The 27241-nt window shown below is 45.8% G+C and overlaps 1 protein-coding gene across 1 annotated transcript; it reads left to right on the forward strand.

The window, feature by feature from the left end:
• enox1 (ecto-NOX disulfide-thiol exchanger 1) lies at positions 1-27241 on the forward strand. The gene is made up of 14 exons (XM_070837577.1): positions 1-51; positions 110-269; positions 7155-7322; positions 7713-7919; positions 8468-8701; positions 12439-12651; positions 15031-15137; positions 17223-17340; positions 17659-17825; positions 19829-19936; positions 24002-24049; positions 25491-25593; positions 26903-26988; positions 27100-27241. Exons 1-14 carry the CDS (start codon positions 1-3, stop codon positions 27229-27231), a joined length of 1902 nt encoding a protein of 633 aa, XP_070693678.1. The 3' UTR covers positions 27232-27241.

Below are 27241 nucleotides of genomic sequence, written 5' to 3' on the forward strand. Positions count from 1 at the left end.
ATGAGCGGACAGCAGAGAGCGGAGAGAAGAGACGACCCGCCATGGCCGGCGGTAAAGACCAGATCCGTCCCCCCCGTCGTGTCCTTGTGTTTGCCGCCTTGTCTCTGAGGTGTTGTGTGTCTCTGCCGCAGCAGCTGACGGTGTAGGCGGTCTGGGGGCCGAGCAGAACCACCTGAGCGTCCCCGTCACCGATCATGGAGCCTGGGCCACGGCCATGAACAACCTGGGCATCGTGCCCGTGGGCATCGGCGGGCAGCAGCTGGTTTCAGGTACGTCCCGCTCTGAACTCACCGATGTGTTCGGTGACTCACCTGTGGCTCCCTCGGTCTTCAGGTGTTAACCTACGGTGGCCCAGAGAGCTCAACACAGAGCAACTTACCATTCTGATTCTCATCTCACTAAAACATTTCATCCCTGTGAAGTCTGTGAGAGCTTGTTCCTTCCTTAGTTGAACACGTTAGCCTGTAACCTCCTCCTTTATTCCTCTCAAGGACGTCGTTTCCACTGGGACATACGGCACCACAACTGGAATGTGATGAAATGTGGTTCAGACGGTCACGTTCTCCTCGGGATGAACCGTTACAGCTTTACTGACCCCATGACTGTCTCGTGCCACCATCAGGCCTAACATCAGGAGTGAAGAACTGTGGCAACCTGTGATAACTTTTACATACGTTATCATGGTTAGCTTGTTTTTAGCCTAGCGAGGCTAACAAGGATGTGATTGGCTAATGCTAACTAATCCTGATTGGTCCTTTTCTTTGTTTGATGAAGAAGAAACCCTCTTAAATAGTCAGCGACATGCATCAGTTATTTCAACAAACATGATGAAGCTAATATTCAGTGTGTGAACACACCGTGACGAAGCTCTGCACATTTCTGCTCCTTAACTTTAATGTTGGAGACGTTAACATCCGTCGGAGACGTGTCAGTGTCACACTTGCTCGGCTAAATATAGGATTTTACCGTCCCAGTGGAGATGATGTCCTTGTTAGACGGGAATAAAAAAAACCTTTTGCATCATCCCCAAAAATAATTGACAATTAAAGTCCCTAAAAGCCTGTCGCCACGACGACTAACGTCACAGGAAACATACGTGATGCAGAGTTTAGCATCAAAGGAAGAAGAAGCAGATCAACTAGAGATTTGATTTGACAAATCCACTCATGTTTCCCAGTGATGTTTGAGTCCAAAGCAATGCAACAGAGTCTTAATGAGACGGTGGGGAAGCACAAAAGAGGTCTTCTTCTCTGATGTTTTGCTCTCGGGGCTCCAGGAGCTGGAGGAGGCGTTGGAGATGGAGTCTCTTTAAACTCACCTTCAGGGACGAAGAGCAGCTTCACGCTTCGCTCGTCTCAGCTTCCTCTGCTGAATTCAGAGTTAAGCTCTCATTGAGATGCCAATTTCATCTCGGGCCTGACAGCAGCATCTGTCAGGGCGGCTTTAAGGGGCTTTCTTTAAACTAGTTATCAGTCTTTGGACAGAGCTGGGTGCACCTGAGCGGCCCGGACACCCAGGAAGCAGCATTTCAAACAGGAGCAGTTTGGGGAAGGAGACGTGTGAAAAATGTTGTTTGAGGGACAAATCATTTGGTTTTTTCATCTGTTTCGCTCAGGAAACAGCCGACAGACTGGGGGGGTGTTTCTGAACGTGTGCAGGGCTCCGCCCATTTTTAGGTTTACTTTAATTGACGTTAGCCTGACTTATAGCTGCTAAAGTTAGCTTAACACAGTGCTGTGAGGATTAACGTTACAGGAAGCGTTAGCACCAAGAGCTCCACCACTGAGCTCCAGCAGCTCAGTGGAGGTTGTAGTCAGCTGTTGTCCAGGTTGACAGACTGTCTACAAACAGCTGTTAGCCATTTCTTCCAAAGAAAGTTGCTCAGTGGAGCATGAAGCCAATAAAGTTTGACTTCCCAGACATAAAAGTACCTGGATCTTCCTCACTGGGCCCACAGAGCATGATGTACTAGAGTCTTGGGCCTGCCGAGCCAGCTAACTTCCTGTTAGCCCTGTGCTAACTTCCTGTTAGCCCTGTGCTAACTTGAATGGGGATAAAGTGATTAAATCATGAAGCTCTTCTAGACTTCCCAGATGTTCTCGGACTGAATGGATCAAACTCTTAGACAGTTTGGCCACTAAGTCAAATTGTCTTCAAACGTTGACATTGCGACATGAGACAAGTGTTAACGATGCAGACGGCTCATGATGCCCCGCCCTAAAGCCCCCCCCCCTCTTCCTGGTGTATCTTCCTCTAAATGGACCATCACTGACTAAATGAACTGAAGAAGACAGTAAACTAGAGACTGAGAGCAGAAACTGTTCACTGAGCTGATGAATCATTTCCTCATTGACTTCCATCCAATCAGACTTCTGTTTGGAGCCGGTGGAGTCGCCCCCTGCTGGACACTAGAGAGCTTTAGGGCTCCAGTGTTCAGACCCAGAAACGTGGTCCACCTCTTTGTCCAGTCTGTGGTTCAGGTGCACTTGTGGAGGTTTAGATGTCGTGGGATGCAGCAGTGGGAGAAGTGACGGGGCTGCAGGGGACCGTTGACCTCCAAGAATAAACTGGAGCAAAACCAGTGAGGTTCTCACTGCCAGCGCTCTGTGGGCGGGTTAAAGTCACTGATGTTAGCGTCGCTCTGCCTGCCTGTGGCCAACGGATCTACTACTACCAGTACTACTAACAGTACTACTAACAGTACTACTACCAGTACTACTACTACTACCAGTACTACTACTACCAGTACTACCAGTACTACCAGTACTACTACCAGTACTACTACCAGTACTACCAGTACTACTAACAGTACTACTACTACCAGTACTACTACCAGTACTACTACCAGTACTACTACCAGTACTACCAGTACTACCAGTACTACTACCAGTACTACCACAGTTACAGTGTTACACAGTGTAAACAGGCTGCTTGTCCTTGTTGCTGTGCAGTAACAGGGACTGAGGGGGAGGTGAGGAAGAGGAGGCTGATCTCACATCAGTCTGAGCTGACATGATCGCTGAGTCTCTCCTCTCAGATCACAGAAACATTAATCTGCTTCTGTGTGAGTGTGTGAGTGTGAGTGTGTGTGTGTGAGTGTGTGTGTGAGTGTGTGTGTGTGTGAGTGTGAGTGTGTGTGTGTGTGTGAGTGTGTGTGTGAGTGTGTGTGTGTGTGAGTGTGTGTGTGTGTGTGAGTGTGTGTGAGTGTGTGTGTGAGTGTGTGAGTGCTATTGTACAGTCGCTCCATGGTGCTACAGAGAAGAGGCCAAATGAAGACTCACCAGACTTCATGCATATTTATGGTGTTTCTAACAGCTTCACAGCTCCACTAGAGGCTCTGTGGGCTCAGAGTTTTTTGACCTAATTGAGTTTTTCCTGGAAAGACACACGAACAGCTTTTTATCTGTGTGTGTGTGTGTGTGTGTGTGTGTGTGTGTGTGTGTGCTGATGACTGTAATGCTGATGAAAACTGAGTCAGTGTCCAAATGAAAAAGATTTAAATCAGCTTTTAGACAACGAGTCAAAGCACTGAAACAGAGAGTACTACTACTGCAGAGTACTACTACTGCAGAGTACTAATACTGCATAGTACTACTACTGCAGAGTGCTACTACTGCAGAGTACTACTACTGCATAGTACTACTACTGCAGAGTACTACTACTGCAGAGTGCTACTACTGCAGAGTATTACTACTGCATAGTACTACTACTGCAGAGTACTACTGCAGAGTACTACTACTGCATAGTACTACTACTGCAGAGTACTACTACTGCAGAGTACTACTACTGCAGAGTGCTACTACTGCAGAGTATTACTACTGCATAGTACTACTACTGCAGAGTACTACTGCAGAGTACTACTACTGCATAGTACTACTACTGCAGAGTACTACTACTGCAGAGTACTACTACTACTATACTACTATAGTACTATAAATACTATAGTATATATAAATATATAAGTCTTTACTATAGTAAGGTACCTCGGCCGATGAGGGCCGATGGAGGCCGATGGGGGCTGATGAGGTCTCACCTGGGGGGTTAATCGCAGCCTGATGTCGTCTTTTGTTTCTCGGTGTTTCTGCTGGAGAAACATAAAAGAATCAGAATTAGAGGCGTGAACTCGTCTTTTCTCTCTCCTGTCTTGGCTCGCCGCTCGGTTTTTCTCTCCTCTCCATATTTCCTCCCCTGCCTTCCCTCGGTTCTCTCTCCCTGGCAGTCTCCGCGGAGCTCCCAGCCAGAGAAATGAAACCTGGCTCCAGTCGATTTGGCTCCGGTAGAAAAAGCTGTGAGCAAAGAGCGGCCTTATGTGATTAAGACGAATGTGTGGCAGCGAGATGTGTAATTCACCTGCCGGGGGTTATCGCAGACAACGCTTTAATGAGTTTTCCCAAGACCTGAAGAATCTCCGACTGCATCCCTTCTACACAGGCTCAGATGTCTGATTTCCTCTCCGAGTGTTTTCCTTTGTCCTCTTTTATGAGCCTGAGGATCTTTAATAAAGACTGTTTGGGGCTTTTAGTCCGTGCAGGAAGTGATTCACTGCTCTGCAGCCCACAGAGCACCGGTTAGCTGCTAGCTAAATGAGTTAGGGATCATTAGCATTGTGCTGCCCAGTAAGCCTCCTCATCATCATCATCATCATCATCATCACATCTTACCGCAGCTGTTCATCAGAGGGAATGTTTCAGAGCTACCAAGGCCAGAACCATGTCCTGTAGCTGAGCGACAGCTAGCTGGCTAACCTTAGCTTAGCTTATCACACGGCTTTGTTGAATGCTGGATTCTGATTGGCCGTGTGATGAACAGAATAACGTCCAGCGAGCTGCGTCATGATCACAAAACGAACCCCAGCAGGATTATGGGACTCTGTCGGGGTCCTGCATCACGACCGGCTCACTACACATTATCTCTCACTTAGCTTCCAGTTAGCTAACTGTTAGTTTACTGTTAACTTACAGTTAGCTTACACTTAGAATAGTTAGCTTACTGTTAACTTACAGTTAGCTTACTGGTAACTTACAGTTAGCTTACACTTAGCTTATAGTTAGCTTACTGGTAACTTACAGTTAGCTTACTGGTAACTTACAGTTAGCTTACACTTAGCTTCGTTAGCTTACAGTTGTTGGCTGACATTAACAGTGTTTGTTATCTGACATAAATTAGCACTGTGGATCACATTAGCTGGTGAAACCATTTGGTGAGCTAGCGGCTAACACATCCACTCTGACAGTGTTTAGCTAGCGATAACAGCGTTATTTAAGTTAAAACAATTTAACGCTTATGTAACTTTTGGTTCCATACGGGACACAAAACCTCATGAAAGGACTTTGCTGCTTTTATCATTTGAATCCTGTTGGAAAAAACTCTCATCGTCAGATCTTTGAGCTCCGCGAATGAAAGTCGTCCTTTTTAAAGGAAAAATGTCCAATATTTGGTTGTTTCAGGGTCTCAACATGTGGTTCATGTCAGAATACACAGGACATTTGTGGCTTTTACATGATTTGTTGGACAAACATGTGTGATGAGGTCAGCTGGTGCTCTTTTTCTGATGTTTGAAGATCAAACGATTAATTGAGATGATAATCAATGGATGGATCGATCGGTGTCTATATGATAAATCAGTAGTGGTCAGATGCAGCTCTGATGGTGTCGTCCCTCCACAGATATCAAACCAAGCATGGGGGGGGCAGACTGCCTCAAACCTGCAGGATAAAAACATGAATGCTGCACTTCAGAGGCTCACTCCTCCTCCTCCTCTTCCTCTTCCTCCTCCTCCTTCTTCTTCTTCACTTTATTCCAAGCATGTCCCCCCCCCCCAGTGCTGATGACTGTTTCAGGTGTTCAGACCAGCAGCAGTAGGAGCTTTCACACTGAATCAATGCTGCGCTCCATCAGTCCTCCACACTGAGCTTCAAAACCAGCCTTTATTTCTGTTAGATTACTCTAAGGGACATTTGTCCTCTCCCAGTGTGACAGCCTCCCTCGCCTGTAATTTGAATCACTTCATCCTCGTGCTGTTGTGGCTGTGTGGGCGGCGGCGGTGTTTTCTGCTGACGTTTTGTTCTTCCTCACGCTCCCTTACATTGTTATTGCAGTGCAGGAGACGGGAACATGCGACGCTGCGCCGCTCTGCTCCTCCCGCCTGCTCTATTTTCACCCAGACAGCTGAAACATTGCTGCTGTCGCCTCCGTCCCCTCGCTGTTTATCTTCCCCCCTCTTCCTCACTTTCTCTTTGTCCTGGTAAACAGACATTTTCTCCTCCTCGCCGAGCTTCTCTTTTCTCTTTCAGGGTTTTTTGTGTCTTTGCCCACAAATCTGCTCCCTGTTTTTCCTTCTCTCATCAGTTTTCTTGCCGACAGTGAAGCTTTATTTCTCTATTTTTCTATATTAAATCACAGTTTTTCATGCCTTTCTTACCCGTGACAAGACTGTGGATTTAGGTTATGTTTGTACATTATATGATGCCTGCACATGTTGGTCATGGTGCATATTTATCACATTTGTATGTGATATTATTCATTTTAGGGTGCAAATTCCAGTTTGGAAATATGACTCATTAAGGGGTAATTTGGGTGTTTTTAACCACTGATCCTCTCTGTCCACATCCTGGTGTCTGAGTGACTGGTAGGTAGTAAAAGTGTTGGAACTGGTCCAGTAGATCACCTCAGCCAGCAGCCACCAAACGGGCTGCAATGGCTGCAACGTGATCCTTTGGGACAACTGCACCTGATCACAGTAGGTCCACTAAAAGAGCTTGTTTGATCCACTGACAGGCTCAGAGTGTTATTCTAAGTGTGTGACAGCATCATGGAAAGGATCCCTACAGAGAGAGACCTGGAAGATCCTTTTGGTTTAACCACAAACAGCACACACACCAGACTACATTCACTAAAACAGGGATTTTAGAGAACAGGACACAGGAGCTGCTGCTCTGCTGCTGCCTCCATCAGTCAGTGTGTTTGTGAGTTATTGTGTTGGTTGTAAGGGTATAATAATAACTGTATAAAACACTATAACACACACTGACTGATGGAGGCAGCAGCAGAGCAGCAGCTCCTGTGTCCTGTTCTCTAAAATCCCTGTTTTAGTGAATGTAGTCTGGTGGCTTTGCCCTGCTAAGTGCTAACGGTCGTGTTGTTGTGTCCTGCAGACTCTCTGTGCATCCAGAGGTTCGACCCTGGCCTGGGCCTCATCGCACCCATAAACCCCATGATGGCGGGCATCAGCCTGGTCCCGCCCCCGCCCGTCCCCCCCGACGTGCCCATCATCAAGGAGATCATCCACTGCAAGAGCTGCACTCTGTTCCCCCAGAACCCCAGTAAGCCCCCCCACACCGACAGAACCTCCTCAGACGCTCTGATGTCACAGTGAATAAGAACTGGAGACAAACAGCCGTCAGTTAAAGTGACAAGACACATTAGATTAATTAATAAGAGAAGTGGAGACAATGTTTTTATCTAACTGATCATGACTGACGACTAAATCACAACAGGTCAGTTATTTCAGTTCATTTCTAGACTGATGGAACAATTAGTGTTATTACAGGAGGAAAACTATATTTACTACTGATGAAGATGATGGTGGTGATGATGATGGTGGTGATGATGGTGATGGTGATGGTGATGAAGATGATGGTGGTGATGGTGATGGTGATGATGATGATGATGGTGATGGTGATGAAGATGATGGTGGTGTCTTTGCTCTGCAGACTTGCCCCCTCCCTCCACACGGGAGCGCCCCCCCGGCTGTAAGACGGTGTTTGTCGGTGGTTTGCCGGAGAACGCCACGGAGGAAATCATCAGGGAGGTGTTCGACCAGTGCGGCGAGATCATCGCCATCCGCAAGAGCAAGAAGAACTTCTGCCACATCCGCTTCATGGAGGAGTTCATGGTGGACAAGGCCATTTACCTGTCAGGTAACACACACACATGACATCATCATCGACATCATCAAGTGTTTCTGCTTCCTCTGATGTCTGAAACACCTCCTGGTGCTCTCCTCCTGGCTCTCCTCCTGGTGCTCTCCTCCTGGCTCTCCTCCTGGTGCTCTCCTCCTGGCTCTCCTCCTGGCTCTCCTCCTGGTGCTCTCCTCCTGGCTCTCCTCCTGGTGCTCTCCTCCTGGTGCTCTCCTCCTGGCTCTCCTCCTGGCTCTCCTCCTGGCTCTCCTCCTGGCTCTCCTCCTGGTGCTCTCCTCCTGGCTCTCCTCCTGGCTCTCCTCCTGGTGCTCTCCTCCTGGCTCTCCTCCTGGCTCTCCTCCTGGTGCTCTCCTCCTGGCTCTCCTCCTGGTGCTCTCCTCCTGGCTCTCCTCCTGGTGCTCTCCTCCTGGCTCTCCTCCTGGCTCTCCTCCTGGCTCTCCTCCTGGTGCTCTCCTCCTGGCTCTCCTCCTGGCTCTCCTCCTGGTGCTCTCCTCCTGGCTCTCCTCCTGGCTCTCCTCCTGGTTCTCCTCCTGGCGCTCTCCTCGCAGGCTACCGGATGCGAATCGGATCCAGCACGGACAAAAAGGACTCTGGGAGGATCCATGTGGACTTCGCCCAGGCCAGAGACGACCTGTACGAGTGGGAGTGTAAACAGCGCCTGCTGGCCAGAGAGGAAAGGCACCGCCGCAAGGTCCACGAGGACCGCCTGCGGCCGCCGTCGCCTCCTCCCATAGTGCACTACTCCGAACACGAGGCGGCGCTGTTGGCGGAGCGGCTGAAAGGTGAGAGCAGACACAGAACCGATCAAACGGAGAGCTGACCTCACATGGCGATGAACGGTAGCATCGCCATGGAGGCTTCTGTGACGTCCCCCCGTTGGTTTGTGAACGAGCAGTGACCAAACCATGTGACCACAGTAATGGCGTCCGTCCCTGAGAGGCTTGTTTCTGCACACGCACATTATATCAACATGGCGGATACAGTTTTTGGGCGTCACGACCTGCGAAAAGCTTCATCTCATCTTCTGAGTTTGATCCAGTCAGTCTGATAACATTACCCCACTCTAGTTAGCATGAAGCTAACAGGAAGTTAGCACAGAGCTAACAGGAAGTTAGCTGCCTCGGCTCCACGGGGCCTGTAGGTCGTGCGTACGTTTCGTCGAGGTAATTTCACAGCATTAAGTGTGTGTGTCTGTTAGTGTGTGTGTGTGTGTGTGTGTGTAAGTGTTAGTGTGTGTGTGTTAGTGTGTGTGTGTGTTAGTGTGTGTAAGTGTTAGTGTGTGTGTGTTAGTGTGTGTGTTAGTGTGTCTGTTAGTGTGTGTTTGTGTGTGTGTTAGTGTGTGTGTGTGTGTGTGTGTGTGTGTGTGTGTGTTAGCGTGTGTAAGTGTTAGTGTGTGTCTGTTAGTGTGTGTTTGTGTGTGTGTTAGTGTGTCTGTTAGTGTGTTAGTGTGTGTGTGTGTGTGTAAGTGATCTCCTGCTGAGGTACCTGATCACCAGTTTGCATGAATCATTCAGGAACCTGCACAATTATTGATTTTCTTGGTCCCAGTTTGAACTGACTGATACAAACAGGTGTTGGTCTTCAACAGTGTGAAGCAGCAGCAGAACACACACACACACACACACGTCCTGCAGCAGCGTCGTGTGTGTGTGTGTGTGTGTGTGTGTGTGTGTGTGTGTGTGTGTGTGTGTGTCTGAGGGATAGGATGTGAAAACACCTGCAGTCTGATGTAAACTCTAGAACCAAACTTCCTTGTTCTTCCTGCTGACTTTGTAAACAGCGTCCCACAGTATGAGAGCAGGGTAACTATCCAGGCCCAAGTACCCGACCGAAGAGAGGCTGCAGCTGGAAGGATGGGGGGGTTGTTATTGTGTGACTTTGGTGTTTTAAAGGGCCACATCAGATCAACACAGTAGCTAATTAACTGATTAACTCCTGTGTTCTTTGAGGTAAAATTACTGCTTTTGTGAATGGAGTCTGGTGTGTGTGCAGAGAGAGATATAACACTCACACACCAGACTACATTCATAGTAAACAGGGAGTTTAGCTCACAGGACACAGGAGCTGCTGGTCTGTTGCTTGACTTTGTTATTTTAACACATTATTTTGGATCCATATTAACCCTTTAAAACACCAAAGTCACACATTAACACAAACACACTGACTGATGGAGGCAGCAGCTCTAAAATCCCTGTTTTAGTGAATGTAGTCTGGTGTGTGTGCTGTTTGTGGTTAAACCAAAAGGATCTTCCAGGTCTCTCTCTGTAGGGATCCTTTCCATGATGTCTACAGTTAACATTGTATTTTATATATACATATATATATAGTCCAGTATGTTGTGCTTGAACTGAGTTAAAGATGAGACCTCGAACACATCAGAGGGCTAAAGATCAGACCCGTTAGTCTGAGGACCTCTACCTGTCCTCTCTGCGTCAGTCTGTGATTGGTGGAAGTGTGGGTGGGAGCTGGCAGAGGGGTGGATGAGCGAGAGGCCGGTGATGGGGGATGTTGCTGTGGAGGATGGTGAAGGTCACTCCTGCTCCTCCTCCTCCTCCTCCTCCTCCTCCATGCTTCCTCTGCTCTGCTGTGGCTGCAAATAGATTAAATAAAACTGAAAAGAAATGAAGAGAAAGAGTCGAATACTTGTGTTTTTTATCATTAGATGAATCAGATATTGTTTCTGATGTGTGTGTCAGCTTCACGTGTCCAACAGCTAAACACTGAAGCCTCGTTCTGACTTTCACACTCTGTTTTATCTTAGTAACCTGTTGCCGGGCAACACGTTTACCGCCGACACTGGGATGGAGATGTTTTCATCTCACTGCAGACTGGCAGAAATGTTTCTGTGGGATTAGTCCAAGGTAAAAGTCAACCTACAGGCAGTTTGACAGCAGAATTCTTCTCCACTTCAGTTTCCTGTTTTTTCTGATGAACTTCAGCTCGATGAGTTTTTAATTAACTTTTCCAGCACAGCTTCTTTGCTCTGACCTGCTGGGTTTTATCGACATTCTGGGTGAACTCAAAGTTGATTTGTTCCTGAACATTGCGTCTCAGTAATGAATCTGGATCCCTACAGAGAGAGACCTGGAAGATCCTTTTGGTTTAACCACAAACAGCACACACACCAGACTACATTCACTAAAACAGGGATTTTAGAGAACAGGACACAGGAGCTGCTGCTCTGCTGCTGCCTCCATCAGTCAGTGTGTTGGTGTTATTGTGTGACTTTGGTGTTTTAAAGGGTTAATGTGGATTGAAAATAATGTGTTTAAAAAAAACAAAGTCACAGCAACTAGACCAGCAACTCCTGTTTTCTGCAAGATAAAATTCCTATTTCTGTGAATGGAGTCTGGTGGCTCTGCCTTTGGCACACATGTTTTGGGACACCAAACACCAAATCTAAATAGTGTTGTAGTATGGGTACTTGAACGCATCACCTGGCCTTTAATTCCAGCTGGACTTCATTAATGTGATAAATGTGGTGTTCACTTGTCAGCCAGGAGGAACGTTGCAGGAAGGATGGACTTGTGTCAGTGTTGAAATAAATCACTGCACGTACACAAATAAACCAGGATAGAATTATGATAATATGATTCCTCGTAGCTTCCCCTACACAGCAGGCATCACCTTTAAGCAGCGTGTTGCTCTCATTCGTCACTATTTGCTTCTGCGTCTCCAATTTAAGTCGAAAAGCCAAAGCTGAGCCTCTGTGCCGTCTCCCATCCATCCTCTAATACCCAACATAAACAAGCACGTTTTTTCTCTGAATAACCTTTTTGAATTCATTCTTTGCTTCTAACATCGAGGGAAATAAATTTCCATTCTTCCCTGAGTCGTCCCCGTTGGGCTGCGCCTCATTGTGCTCGCTGTAATGTGCCTGTAATCTGCTGCTGTGACTGAATGGGGCTTTATCTGAGCGGGGAAAGTGTCTTCTTACAGGTTGTGTTGCAGCGGGGATTGAGCTCATTAAACGCTCTCTAATTCACTCTGTTCTGCCGCCGTCCGCCGCTCAATTATTATTCAAATGGGGGGGAACGCAGTCGACGGAGGCCCACAGAGACGCGGCTCTCGGCTTTGGTTGAAAAGTTAAAAGTCAAAACTGCTCCGGCGCTCGGCGGCTCGCAGAGGCGTGAACAGTGAACGCCTCACGAGGAGCGACTGTTGTTTGTTTAGGCTGAGCGGCTGTTAAAGGTCCCATGACACGACCTCCACAGTCAGCCAGGGGGGGGGCACTGCATACTGTACTGAAGTACAAGGACAACAGGGTACAAATACTGCAGTACAAGTACGTGTACTATTGAAGTAAAAGTACCAGTACAACAATATGGAAATACAGCAGTAACAGTACACTAGTACTAGTACTACTAGTACTAGTAGTACTAGTGTACTCCTGTTAGCAGTAACTGTTAGCAGTAACAGTACAGTAGTACTAGTACTAGTAAAACTAGCAGTACTAGTACTAGTAGTACTAGTAGTACTAGTGCACTCCTGTTAGCAGTAACAGTACCTTTCCCGTCAGATGACCATAACTTCAGCGAGGCCACGGCGGTGCTGTTCACCTGGATCGACCGCGGCGAGGTGAACCGGCGGACCGCCAACCACTTCTACTCCATGATCCAGTCGACCAACAGCCACGTCCGGCGCCTGATGGGCGAGAAGGCGCAGCACGAGGAGGAGATGGAGCGCGCCAAGGAGGCCTTCAAGAACGCCCTGATGGCCATCCTGACTCAGTGTAAGGACCCTTTATTACCTCACACAGGTACAGAGGGCCGCGGCCACACCTGAACGCACCTGTGACCGACGCTCAGGTGAGTCCACTCAATCCGCTCAGTGCCTGTTCCACCATGTTTGATCAGTCTGAGGAGCCACCGCACCTGGATGGTAAGAAACACTACAAGTAAAACAAGAAAATCATAAAATATAAAGCAGCAATGAATAATAAGTTAAATAGATCTGCTTTTAAAACGAAAGGAGGATGAAATGTGGTCGGAGGAGTGGGCAGTGTGAAGGATGAGGAATGTGGAGTTAATGTGACTCTGAGTCTGGTGGATGTGTGAGATGTGAACGGGGACCAGATCCCAAACTGGGACACCAGTGCACAAGAGACTGGATGAGAGCTGAAAGAGGAACGACAGCAATGATTCTCAGCATCATTTGGTCCATTATTATGTTAAAGATTTAACAAGACAGTTCATTCAGAGTGCACATTAACTCCACTGTTTCTACCCATGATCCTCTCTGTTCACATCCTGCTGTCTGAATGTCTGGTAGGTGGTAAAAGTGTTGGACTCTAAGTGTGTGACAGCATCATGGAAAGGATCCCTACAGAGAGAGACCTGGAAGATCCTTTTGGTTTAACCACAAACAGCACACACACCAGACTACATTCACTAAAACAGGGGCTGGCAGTCTATTGATGCCTCTTTCAGTTTGTGCGTTTGTATTATGGTGCGTTACACAAATATAATGTTGGAACTGACCTTTTAAAAACACCAAAGTCACTCAATCACACAAACACACTGACTGATGGAGGCAGCAGTAGAGCAGCAGCTCCTGTGTCCTGTTCTCTAAAATCCCTGTTTTAGTGAATGTAGTCTGGTGTGTGTGCTGTTTGTGGTTAAACCAAAAGGATCTTCCAGGTCTCTCTCTGTAGGGATCCTTTCCATGATGCTGTCACACACTTAGAATAACACTCTGAGCCTGTCAGTGGATCAAACAAGCTCTTTTAGTGGACCTACTGTGATCAGGTGCAGTTGTCCCAAAGGATCACGTTGCAGCCATTGCAGCCCGTTTGGTGTCTGCTGGCTGAGGTGATCTACTGGACCAGTTCCAACACTTTTACTACCTACCAGTCACTCAGACACCAGGATGAGGACACACAGAGGACCGGGGGTTAAAAGTTCTCCTCTAACATGTGGAGGCAGGAGGTAAGTGCAGCACTGTTGCCGTCTGTTTGTCCACATCCTGTGTTTGTCTGTGTTGCTCAGAGAAAGTCCAGAGCTCAAGAAGCTCCCAGCTGATGTTTGAAACAGGTGGACTTGAAAGTCTGAGAAAGAAAAGTTTGAGAGTGAGCGACACGTTGACAGGAAGCGTCTCACCCACAGTGTTTGGCTCCATTTAGTCAGACATGTTAGACAGTTAGACATGAACTGTGTTCACCTGCTGAGGTGTGCTGGGTAAACGCTGCCTTTGTCGGTCCTGAGCGAAGTGAAGCTGCAGGTGATGTAAGTACAGAGCAGCGGCCAGGAGAGAGACCTGACATCACATGACACACATCCACCAATCAGCACAGCTCACCTGTCTTACTCACCTGTTTATCTTCAGTGAGGACGAATGTGTTTACCTGCAGCTGTAACTGACTGATGTTCTCTCCTCAGCCGTTTGTCAGTCACATCAAATTATGATTCTAAACATGACATTCGTTCACTCCACAGATAAAAGCGTTTTAGTCCACACAGTCGTCATCTGCTCAGTCCAAACTGACTGGTAGGTAGTAAAAGTGTTGGAACTGGTCCAGTAGATCACCTCAGCCAGCAGCCACCAAACGGGCTGCAATGGCTGCAACGTGATCCTTTGGGACAACTGCACCTGATCACAGTAGGTCTGACACTGAGAATAACAACCTGAGCCTGTTTCATAGCTGCTGGCTGAGGTGATCAACTGGACCAATTTCAACACTTACTGTACCAAGCAGTTGTTTTCTTACCAGACTCCATTAACAAAAACAGTAACTCTACCTCACAGAACTCAGGTGTTTGCTGGTGTAGTCGTTGTGACTTTGGTGTTTTAACATATTAGTTCAGATCCAAACTAAACATTTAAAACACCAAAGTCACACAGTAACACCAACACACTGACTGATGGAGGCAGCAGCAGAGCAGCAGCTCCTGTGTGCTGTGAGCTAAAATCCCTGTTTTTGTGAATGTAGTCTGGTGTGTTTAATCATCCTTTCAGTTCAAACTTTGACCCGAGGAAAGTGTCGGAGTGTCTGCGGTCTCTCCTCTGTCTGCTGTATGAGCCTCAGTCAGTGCTGCAACGCAACATAAACGGCTTGTTTTGTCTTGACCCTTCCTCCTCCTCCTCCTCCTCTTCCTCCCTGTTCACCCCAAAGTCGAGCAGATCACCGCCGTTTTCACCGCCACCACCAGGCAAAAGGCGTGGGACCATTTCTCAAAAGCTCAGCGCAAGAACATAGACATTTGGCGCAAGCAGTGTGAGGTTGGTACAAAGCTTCTTGTCTTCTCCCCTCTTCCCCTTCCTCCTCCTCCTCCTCCTCTTCCTCTTCCTCCTCCTCCTCTTTCTCCTCCTCTTCCTCCCTCCGGCCCTCCTCCTCCTCTCAGGAGAGCTGACAGACAGACAGACAGACAGACAGACAGACGGGTGGCGTCCTCTGATCCGTCCTCCTCCCCCCGTCAAGCCGAAGATCTGACGCCTCCTGGAAAGTGCGAGGCGCTGCCATGGCAACAGCGACTTCCAGGGTTAAGGCTGTGATCAATAATTCACCAACAGGAGTCGAAATGTGGATCACAAGTAGGAACACGGGGACGTCGTGTCGAGAGGAGGGAGGATCTGTCAGCGACAACACGCCTGTGGGGGCCACGCCGGAGGAACAAAAACAAATCAGACTGGGAAGTGAAATCAGAGCGTCGGCGCTCAGCGGGGAGACGAGACTAAAAACTAAGACTAAGACTAAAACTAAGACTAAAGACTAAAACTAAGACTAAAGACTAAAACTAACGCTGAGTTTAGGCTGAAGCTGAAACAGGAAGTGAAATCAGAGCGTCGGGGCTCAGCAGGGAGACGAGACTAAAAACTAAGACTAAAACTAACCCTGAGTTTAGGCTGAAGCTGAAACAGGAAGTGAACGAGTCACGTTCAAGGTTTAATCTGACGTTAACACAAACAGGCCACCGTATTTTATTCATTTAAAACTTTTATTGATTTAAAAAATATTTAAATTTAAAACTGATCTTGTTGATTTAAAACATTATATAATATATATGATATTATATATAATGATGATAATTAAATGCTTTTGATTTAAAATATTTTTATTTATTAAAAAATTATTTTAATTTAAAAAATACTTTATTGATTTAAAAATAGTTGTTTAATTTAGAATGATAGTATTGATTACAGTGGTGGTACTGGTTTAAACCGCCGTCTCCAGATTAAGGCCTGGTGCTCTGGTTTAAGGTTGAACCCTCCTCACACAGACGGTGTAAAGACGTCTCTTGTTTCTCGGTCTGATTGGTTTTTGTTCCCACGTTTTGAGCAGACTCTCCCTTTAGAAGCCGCTCACAGTCCAGACAGAGTGTTTCTGGAGGTAAGAGACAGCCGGCTTCAGTCTCCTCCCTGACTCTCTGTGGTAAGTCTCCATAGCAACAGGTGCCGGCGGTGGGAACCGCTGCCGTGAAGATGAGGAGATGAAGAAGATTATTCTGGAGTGACTTTGCTGCTTTTCTTCTGCTAAAGACACCAAACGTTGTGGCTGCAGCTCCGTCCAGAAGAGTTTCTCTGTTATTTCGTCACAAACTGTTTGCAGACTGTTCAGACTGTCTGACTGTCTTCAAACAGAAGCTCACAGAATCATCACCTCTTTAAGGTTTCCTCCTCTTAATGTGCCAACAGACTCCCCAAAGCATCATGGGCACTGTAGTTGTTTTGTGGTCTGCGGCACAGAACCGCTGGATCCTGCAGTGTAGTTCTGATGCTTCACTCTTTCTGTCTGGACACACAAGGGACATCGGTGACGGCGCCTTCTGGTGGTCGCAGGAAATATGAAGCAGCAAAGAAGGAGCTGAACACCGGACTTTTCTCTTCCTGTTTGTCACTGTGGTTTCTGTTCACCATAACTGCCTCTGTTCCCCTCCTGGTAAAGGGACAGTCTGTTTTATTTGAGTGTGGTTGTATGACCTCCGGTGTATTATGCTCTGCTCAGCCCTTTCTGGCTATTCACTCTCTTCAAAGCCACCAGACTCCATTGACAAAAACAGTCATTTTACCGTGCAGAACCAGTGTGTTCTCTGCGCTCCCGTTGCCTTCATCCATGAACTAACATGTTAGTTTGAATCCAAATTAATCTGTTAAAACAGCAAATTCACAGAATAACACAAGAAAATGACCAGCTGAGGCAGCAGAGGTAGACCAACAACACCCGAGTCCTGCCAGGTAAAATTAGTGTTTTTGTCAATGGAGTCTGGGAGAGAGATCGGCGGTCCCATGGAGATGAGTCATTATGTAACCATGGTAACCACAGCACGTGCATATATAAGTGTGTGTCTGCCGGTCGGCGTGTTTCAGGAGCTGAGGAACGCCCACAGCGAGGAGATCATGGGCATCCGGCGGGAGGAGGAGATGGAGATGTCCGACGACGACTCCGACGAGAATCCCTGTAAGAGACTGCGGACCGGCGAGAACGGTACGACCCACCGGGACCAGGACTAAGACCAGGACTAAGACCAGGACTAAGACCAGGACTGAGACCAGGACTAAGACCAGGACCAGGACTAAGACCAGGACTGAGACCAGGACTAAGACCAGGACCAGGACTAAGACCAGGACTGAGACCAGGACTAAGACCAGGACCAGGACTAAGACCAGGACTAAGACCAGGACTAAGACCAGGACCAGGACTAAGACCAGGACTAAGACCAGGACCAGGACTAAGACCAGGACTGAGACCAGGACCAGAATACACTCAGCAACCATGTCAGACTCTGTGTTGTCCCCCCTCCAGGGGTGAGTGACCAGGCCTCTCTGAGGGAGGAGAACGACTCCCTGCGCTGGCAGCTGGACGCCTACAGGAACGAGGTGGAGCTGCTGAGGAAGGAGCAGAGGGGGGGGGGCCGGCCGGACGACGACCACACCCACAGTCCTGAGGTCCAGCTGAGCAGCATGCAGCAGGTGGGGTCAGCTCAGCACCCCCCGTAACTACCCCCGCCATAACTACCCCCCCAATCATAACTACCCCCACCATAACTACCCCCCCCAATCATAACTACCCCCACCATAACTACCCCCCCCAATCATAACTACCCCCACCATAACTACCCCCCAACCTAACTACCCCCCCAATCATAACTACCCCCACCATAACTACCCCCCAACCTAACTACCCACCCTCCACACACCCAACCCCACACTACACTACAGCAGAGCCCCGAGCTCCTCTCCCTCCTCTCCCTCCTCTTCCTCCTCTCCCTCCTCTCCTCCTCTCCCTCCTTCCTCCTCTCCCTCCTTCCTCCTCTCCCTCCTCTCCCTCCTCTTCCTCCTCTCCCTCCTTCCTCCTCCTCTCCCTCCTCTCCCTCCTCTCCCTCCTCTCCCTCCTCTCCTCCTCTCCCTCCTTCCTCCTCTCCCTCCTTCCTCCTCTCCCTCCTCTCCCTCCTCACCCTCCTCTTCCTCCTCTCCCTCCTCTCCTCCTCTCCCTCCTTCCTCCTCTCCTCCTCTCCCTCCTCTCCCTCCTCACCCTCCTCTCCCTCCTTCCTCCTCTCCCTCCTCTCCCTCCTCTCCTCCTCTCCCTCCTTCCTCCTCTCCCTCCTTCCTCCTCTCCTCCTCTCCCTCCTCTCCCTCCTTCCTCCTCTCCCTCCTCTCCCTCCTCACCCTCCTCTCCCTCTTCTCCTCCTCTCCTCCTCTCCTCCTCTCCCTCCTCTCCCTCCTCACCCTCCTCTCCTCCTCTTCCTCCTCTTCCTCCTCTGTCCCACTGGGATCCAGTGAATTTGTCGCTCAGTAAAAACAAAACTAAAACCCAAACGTTGTTCCTGCTCTGCTCTCCCATGATCCTTTGCTCCACTGATTTATAAACATCGTGGAGCTTTGTTAGAGCGCGGCGCTCGTTTAGCTGGGAGTTAGCCTGATCTGACTTGACTTCCTGTCTGTCTGTATCTGAAGTGACAGCACTGATGTGACCACACACACACACACACACACACACACACACACACACACACACACACACACACACACACACGCTGCCCTGCTGTAAATGAGCTGTGTACTTGACTTCTAACCGTGTGAGCGAGTGTCGCTGCTGTCGCCTCTCGTTTGTCAGCAGCTGGTGCAGACGAGACGCTTCCCTCACACACGTTATAACACGTTCACGATGAAAAAACAACGTGATCATCATCATCATCATCATCATCATCACCATCGTCACCCACCCAATCAACAATACTTATCCATAGTTAGTGTATGCCACCAGACTCCATTGACAAAAACATTAATTTTACCGTGCAGAACTTGCTGATCTACCGCTGCCTTAATCACTTTGTGTGTATCACACATACCTGTGTTGGATCAGAACTAACCCTTTAAAACACCAAAGTCACACAATAACACAAACTACGTGATAGAGCTGTGCTCTTCTGCAGTAAAATCCCTGTTTTAGTGAATGTAGTCTGGTGTGTGTGCTGTTTGTGGTTAAACCAAAAGGATCTTCCAGGTCTCTCTCTGTAGGGATCCTTTCCATGATGCTGTCACACACTGAGCCCGTTTCTTGGCTGCTGGCTGAGGTGATCTACTGGACCAGTTCCAACACTTTTGTACCTGGCATTTAGACACAAAGAATCACCAAACTTCATTGACAAAATCTGTAATTTGACCTCACAGACACAACAGCCAGTCACACAGTAACCCAAACAAACACACTAATGGAGGCAGCAGCAGCTCCTGTGGTCTGTGAGCTCAAACTACTGTTTTTGTCAATGGAGTCTGGTGCCTTAGAGGAGAGTAATATAGCGGCTGTCTACTCCAGCTGAGGTGATCTACTGGACCCATTCCAACACTTTCTGTACCTACCAGCCCTTCGGTGTCCCGTTTTATCCTGTAACCAGGGCAACAGGCGTGTGGTCTCTTCCGTCACGTCGTGCTTGAAATCCGTCTTTAACATAAACGTGTGTTTTGTCTTCCAGCAAATCCTGAGTCTGCAGGAGAAGCTGGCGAGTAAAGAGGCCGAGCTGGAGCAGGCGAGAGAGGAGCAGCGCTACCTGGAGGGGGAGGTGCTCACCCTTCGAGACAAGGTGTGTTCTCCCATTCACTCTCCTTGATGATCTGACAAACAGCCGGATTAGATAATTATGCTATCTGGGGTTGGGTCGCCATGGCAGCAGGCTGGTCCTCACATCCTTCTCCGTAGCAACGTCTTCCAGCTCCTCCTGGAGGATCCTGAGGCGTTCCCAGGCCAGATGAGTTATATAATCCCTCCAGTGTGCTTCACCCTCAGCCTCAGATCTCTGTTCGTTCATCACAACTGCACCAGACTCCATTGACAAAAACAGGAATTTTACCTCACAGAAAACAGGAGCTGCTGGTCTACTGCAGCCTTAGTTTGTTTGTGTTATTGTGTGTTTCACAAATACAAACTAACCTTTAAATCACCAAAGTCTCACAGTAACACAAACACAGCAGCAGCAGACCAGCAGCTCCTGTGTCCTGTTCTCTAAAATCCCTGTTTTAGTGAATGTAGTCTGGTGTGTGTGCAGAGAGCGATATAACGTCTGTTTTATCATTTCCAGAGTTTCACATGTGTCGTCTGTAGTTTTTAGGCTGTTGGCTCCTCCAGTTCTGCATCAGCTGAATCCTTTCCTGCTGAATCTCACTGTGGAACCACTCGATATTAAAACTGTCAGTGATGCAGGAGTCAGGGAGGCCAACCCCCCCCCAACACGCCAGGAACACACTGCAACATCTGCACACACACACACTCAGAGCAGGAAGGTTACTATGGCAACAGCCCTGTCAGGATGTTTTTCTGTCCTCCAGCTGAGAGGTGAGCATTTGACCTGAGTTGTGTGTGTGTGTGTGTGTGTGTGTGTGTGTACGTTTGTCTTCGTATACTTATGAGGACAAACTGTTTTTTATGAGGACATTTTGGTCCTCACAACTTCAAAGAGGGTTAAGACTTGTTTTTAAGGTTAGAACAAGTTTAAGGTAAGAGTTTGGGTTGTGTATTTAGTTGAGATGGTTAAGGTTCTTTAGTTACAGCGTGTCACTGTGTCAGTGTTTTACACCTGCACTGCGAGGACACACCTGCACTGCGAGGACACACCTGCACTGCGAGGACACTCCTGCACTGCAAGATATTTGACGTGGTCCTCACAGCTTGTGAGCGCTGTTTGAAGGTTAATTCTTGGCTTTAATTTTATCCTGGTGTCTCAAAAAGTATTAAAAGTGTTGGAATGGGTCCAGTAGATCACCTGATATCATTCTGTTCAAACACACCAGACTCCATAGAAAAAATCAGCACTTTTACCTCTCAGAACACCTGCTGGTCGTCATGGAAACGGATGTAACAGTGGCAGTAAGTGTTGGTGACCGCTGTATAACTGTGAGTGTGTCGGCGCTGTTAAACGTGGACGTTGAGCGGAAGCAGCTGGTCGAATGTGATGCGGTCGTTCTGACGGGACGAAGCTCGTGGGGCTCCGTGATGAGCCGCAGCAGCTGTCAGTCGGCCGTAACCTCGTCCATGATGGACGGGAGGCAGATCGATGGCTCCGGGCTGCAGGTTATCAGGAATGTGCTCAGTCAGCAGAGAGAAGTGGATGAGGAGCAAACTGAAGGCTTGTTCTTGTCTCCTTCAGGTCTGCAGGGGGCCGTTTTATAAAAGATGAACTATTACTGTAAAACGACGTCCTGCATCATCCTGTCACGGCGCTTTTTGTCGTAATGACGCCGCTCGTTGTACATAATCATACTTATTACACACAATCATACTACAGGAATCTATAATGTGACACTAAATACTGACTTACAAAAGATTTTACTGATTTAAAAGGATTTTACTGTTTTAAAAGGATTTCACTGATTTAAAAAAGATTTTACCGATTTAAAAAGATTTTACTGATTACATTTACTGATTTTAAAAGGATTTTACTGATTTAAAAGGATTTTACTGATTAAAAAAGATTTCACTGATTTAAAAAAGATTTTACTGATTTAAAAAGATTTTACTGATTTAAAAAGATTTGACTGATTACATTTACTGATTATAAAAGGATTTTACTGATCCAAAAAGATGTCACTGATTTAAAAAAGATTTTGCTGATTTAAAAGGATTTCACTGATTTAAAAAAAGATTTTACTGATTTAAAAAGATTTTTACTGATTTAAAAAGATTTTACTGATTACATTTACTGATTTTAAAAAGATTTTACTGATTTAAAAGGATTTTTACTGTTTTAAAAGGATTTGACTGATTTAAAAAAAGATTTTACTGATTTTAAAAGATTTTACTGATTACATTTACTGATTTTAATATGATTTTACTGATTTAAAAAGATTTGACTGATCTAAAAAGATTTGACTAATCTAAAAAGATTTTACTGATTACATTTACTGATTTTAAAAAGATTTTACTGATTTAAAAGGATTTCACTGATTTAAAAAAAGATTTTACTGATTTTAAAAGATTTTACTGATTACATTTAATGATTTGAAAAGGATTTTACTGTTTTAAAAGGATTTTACGGATTTTAAAAAGATTTTATTGATTACATTTACTGATTTTAAAATGATTTTACTGATTTAAAAAGATTTCACTGATTTAAAAAAGATTTCACTGATTTAAAAAGATTTGACTGATTACATTTACTGATTTTAAAAGGATTTTACTGATTTAAAAGGATTTTACAGTTTTAAAAGGATTTCACTGATTTAGAAAAAGATTTTACTGATTTTAAAAGATTTTACTGATTACATTTAGTGATTTTAAAAGGATTTTACTGTTTTAAAAGGATTTTACGGATTTTAAAAAGATTTTATTGATTACATTTACTGATTTTAAAAAGATTTTACTGATTTTAAAAGATTTTATTGATTACATTTAATGATTTTCAAAGGATTTTACTGTTTTAGAAGGATTTTACGGATTTTAAAAAGATTTTACTGATTACATTTACTGATTTTAAAATGATTTTACTGATTAAAAAAGATTTCACTGATTTAAAAAAGATTTTACTGATTTAAAAAGATTTGACTGATCTAAAAAGATTTGACTGATTACATTTACTGATTTTAAAAAGATTTTACTGATTTAAAAGGATTTTACTGTTTTAAAAGGATTTCACTGATTTAAAAAAGATTTTACTGATTACATTTAGTGATTTTAAAAGGATTTTACTGTTTTAAAAGGATTTTACTGATTAAAAGATTTCACTGATTTAAAAAAGATTTTACTGATTTAAAAAGATTTGACTGATCTAAAAAGATTTGACTGATTACATTTACTGATTTTTAAAAAGATTTGACTGATCTAAAAAGATTTGACTGATTACATTTACTGATTTTAAAAAGATTTTACTGATTTAAAAGGATTTTACTGTTTTAAAAGGATTTCACTGATTTAAAAAAGATTTTACTGATTACATTTAGTGATTTTAAAAGGATTTTACTGTTTTAAAAGGATTTTACTGATTAAAAGATTTGACTGATTTAAAAAAGATTTTACTGATTTAAAAAGATTTGACTGATCTAAAAAGATTTGACTGATTACATTTACTGATTTTAAAAAGATTTTACTGATTTAAAAGGATTTTATTGTTTTAAAAAGATTTTACTGATTTAAAAAAAGATTTTACTGATTAAAAAGATTTTACTGATTTAAAAAGATTTTACTGCGTCTTCTATCAGAACGTTAAACAGAAATAACAGACTGTAGAAGTCCATAATTCAAGAACTGAGTGATAATGATGATTAAAGGGCAGATTTGGGGTGAACTGCTCCTTTAAAGTTCTCAGGAACCATCATGATGTTTTACTGATGCAGGTCGGCACTGACTCTGCACAGGAAACAAACATGAATGAGACTCAAACACTCAAAACATTTATGAGATGTTTTGGAGATCATAAAGTTGGAAAAATGAGGAAAACAAATGTGACAAAAAAAACTCGTTCTCTGATTAAAAAGTCAGTTCATAGTTTTATTGTTGTGGAACAGGAACGTGGTGTTGATGCACAAAGAAACGTAAAGAGAGAAGCCCACCAGTCTGTGTCCTCATTGATCGCTGATCAGATCAGCGTCCATACAGTCTAAACATGTAACGATGAAGAAATGATGATTAACCGTCGTCTCTCTGTGTGTCTGTGCAGCTGCTGACCGGCACCGTGGAGGGAACCAACGGAGAGCTGCACCAGAAGGTAAGAACCAACACACCTGCTCAGAAAAACTCAGCAAGACCGACTCCACACAGCATGTCAGGAGGAGGAGTGTTCACAGAAAGATTTCATTTCCAAGATTAAAGTCTAGAAAAAAATTGGTTTCCAACAAAAAAATTCACAAATTTCTTTTTTATTTTTATATTATTGAATATTATGAAGTCATAATTCTAAGACAAAAGTTTCCCTGAAAAATGTTCAATATTCCCTGAAAAAAAACTACTTATATATATATATTATACATTTTTATAATAGAATTGTTTTATTAATTTTTTAATTAATCATTTTTTGTGAGATTATTAATTTTTTTCTTGTAAAGTTCTAAGAAAAAAATTCAAATGTTCTGAGATCATAAAAAAAAACAAATTTACAAGAAAAAAACTCAAATTATCTCTGATTATAAACTCAGATTTACAGGAAAAAACTTGATTATCTGAAATTATTCTAATCTGGAACAGAGTGGTGACCCATCCATACAGGCCTGAAACACTATGATGAGGATGAGGATGAGGATGAGGATGATGATGAGGATGATGAGGATGAGGATGAGGATGATGATGAGGATGATGATGATGAGGATGAGGATGAGGAGGATGATGAGGAGGATGATGAGGATGAGGATGAGGATGAGGATGATGAGGATGAGGATGAGGATGATGATGATGAGGGTGATGATGATGAGGGTGATGATGATGATGATGATGATGAGGATGAGGATGATGATGATGATGAGGGTGAGGATGATGATGATGATGAGGGTGATGATGAGGATGAGGATGAGGATGATGATGATGATGATGAGGGTGATGAGGATGATGATGAGGATGATGATGATGATGATGAGGGTGATGATGAGGATGATGATGATGATAGCACTATGAGCAGATATTGTGCAGTTTGAGGCTGATTTGTCCGTTTAAAACGTTCCCTCATGGAGTTCCCCAAAGTCCACTAAAAGTGTGTGTACTGACCCTTTAAAACACAAACACAGCAGCTCCTGTGTTCAGTGAGCTAAAATCACAGTTTTTTGAATGGAGTCTGGTATCAGTACTTTGAGGATCTGAACACTTCCTCCAGTGTGTCAGAGGTGTTATTATGGTCTCTGAGAGCAGAGAGGACGTCCACACAGCACTTCACTGTCAGAGACACACACACACACACACACACACACACACACACACACGTATCATGGAGGATGAACTGTTGACCCTGACCTGGAAACAGAAACAGGAAATGGATACAGAAACACTTCACTGTTTATTAAATCATGAGACACGTTCGTCCTGAAGCACTCAGGTCCTCTTTCACAGTACTGGTCCTGGTCCTGGTCCTGGTACTGGTACTGGTCCTGGTCCTGGTCCTGGTCCTGGTACTGGTGTGTGTGTGTGTGTGTATTACCTGTGTGTACCTGTGTGTTTTCCAGGGGCTGAACGGCTGTGGCCCCTCCCTGTACCTGGGCAGAGAGAGGAGGGCGGAGCTCCTCCTGAGGGGCAGCGTGGTGTCGGAGAAGGAGGCGGTGCTTCTGGGTAATATGACCCCCCCCCCCCCACACTGTCCCACCACGGACCAGCCTTCACTCTGTTCTCCCTTAAACAGAACATAATAACATGACATAATATATAACAGGAACTCAAACGGTCAGTTACAGCCTCTTCTTAAAGGGTCTGTCTGTCTGTCTGTCTGTCTGTCTGTCTAGAAGTGTTTGTGGAGGTCGCTGCCCCCCCCAGTCCCTCCAGTCCAGTTTTAGTTGGTGCAAGTTGGAAATTGAACACACTCTCACACACACACACACTCTCACACACACACACACACACACAGACACACACACTCTGACACACACACACACACAGACACACACACACACTCTCACACACACTCACACACACACACACACACACACACACTCTCACACACACTCACACACAGACACACACACACACACAGACACACACACACACTCTCACACACACTCACACACAGACACACACACACACACACAGACACACACACACACTCTCACACACACACACACACAGACACACACACACACACACACACACACACAGACACACACACACACACAGACACACACACACACACAGACACACACACTCTGACACACACACACACACACACACACAGACACTCACACACACAGACACACACACACACTCTCCCTCTCTCTCTCTAACTGGTGCCACTGTTCCATGTGAGCAGGCCTGGTGGAAGGAATTGAATTAGGTCTGTCTGTGATTGCCAGCGTTTCGCCACATAAATCAAGGAAATAAATATTGGCTGTGCCGGGTCCTCCAGGGGACGCCACCCCACTCCCCCACCACCCCACCTCCCCCGCTCCCTCTGCATGGCTGCCTACCTTCACAGGACCTCTCAGAAGTAATCAACTCTAGAGCACTTTCTGCCCCGGCCAGCGCTTCTCCTGCACACACACCAGACTACATTCACAAAAACACAGATTTTAGCTCACAGAACACAGGAGGTCTACTGGTGGTCCACTGCTGCCTCAGTCGCTTAGTTTGTTTGTGTTATTGTGTGTTAAGCAGATATCATGTTGAATCTGAACTGACCCTTTAAAACCACAAAGTCACACAATAACACAAGCTAGCAGCAGACCAGTAACTCCTGTGCTCTGTGGGGTAAAATTACTGTTTTTGTCAATGGAGTCTGGTGTCCTTAACAGGTGTTTCTGGTTGAACTAAAGTTCATCTCACATCTTTCATTTAGACACCAAAGAACCTTTAAACAGGGTCCATGTTTAAAAATCCGGTGGGTAATCGACTCACTTAACGTGTCTGACGAGGCGTCTCCTCCCCGCAGGCATCATATCGACCTTCCTGCACGTCCACCCGTTCGGGGCCAACCTGGAGTACCTGTGGTCCTACATCCAGAGGCTGGACTCCAAGGTAACACGCCACCCCGCTACCAAACACACTAGAAATATGGCACATTCAATCATGGTAAAGATACATGCGTCTGTCTCTACCTGTCTGTCTCTCTACCTGTCTGTCTCTCAGGTGTCGGCGGCCGAGCTGGAGCGCCTCATGGTCCGTCTCCCTGCGATGTTCCGTCAGGAGCTCAGCGGTGTCGGAGCGACTCTGGAGAAACGGTGGAAGTTCTGCGGCTTCGACAGTCTTGGTTCTGCGTGACGCAGGGACA

This window comes from Pempheris klunzingeri, chromosome 10 (genome assembly GCF_042242105.1).
Source record: "Pempheris klunzingeri isolate RE-2024b chromosome 10, fPemKlu1.hap1, whole genome shotgun sequence".
In the NCBI taxonomy this organism is placed as follows: domain Eukaryota; kingdom Metazoa; phylum Chordata; class Actinopteri; order Acropomatiformes; family Pempheridae; genus Pempheris; species Pempheris klunzingeri.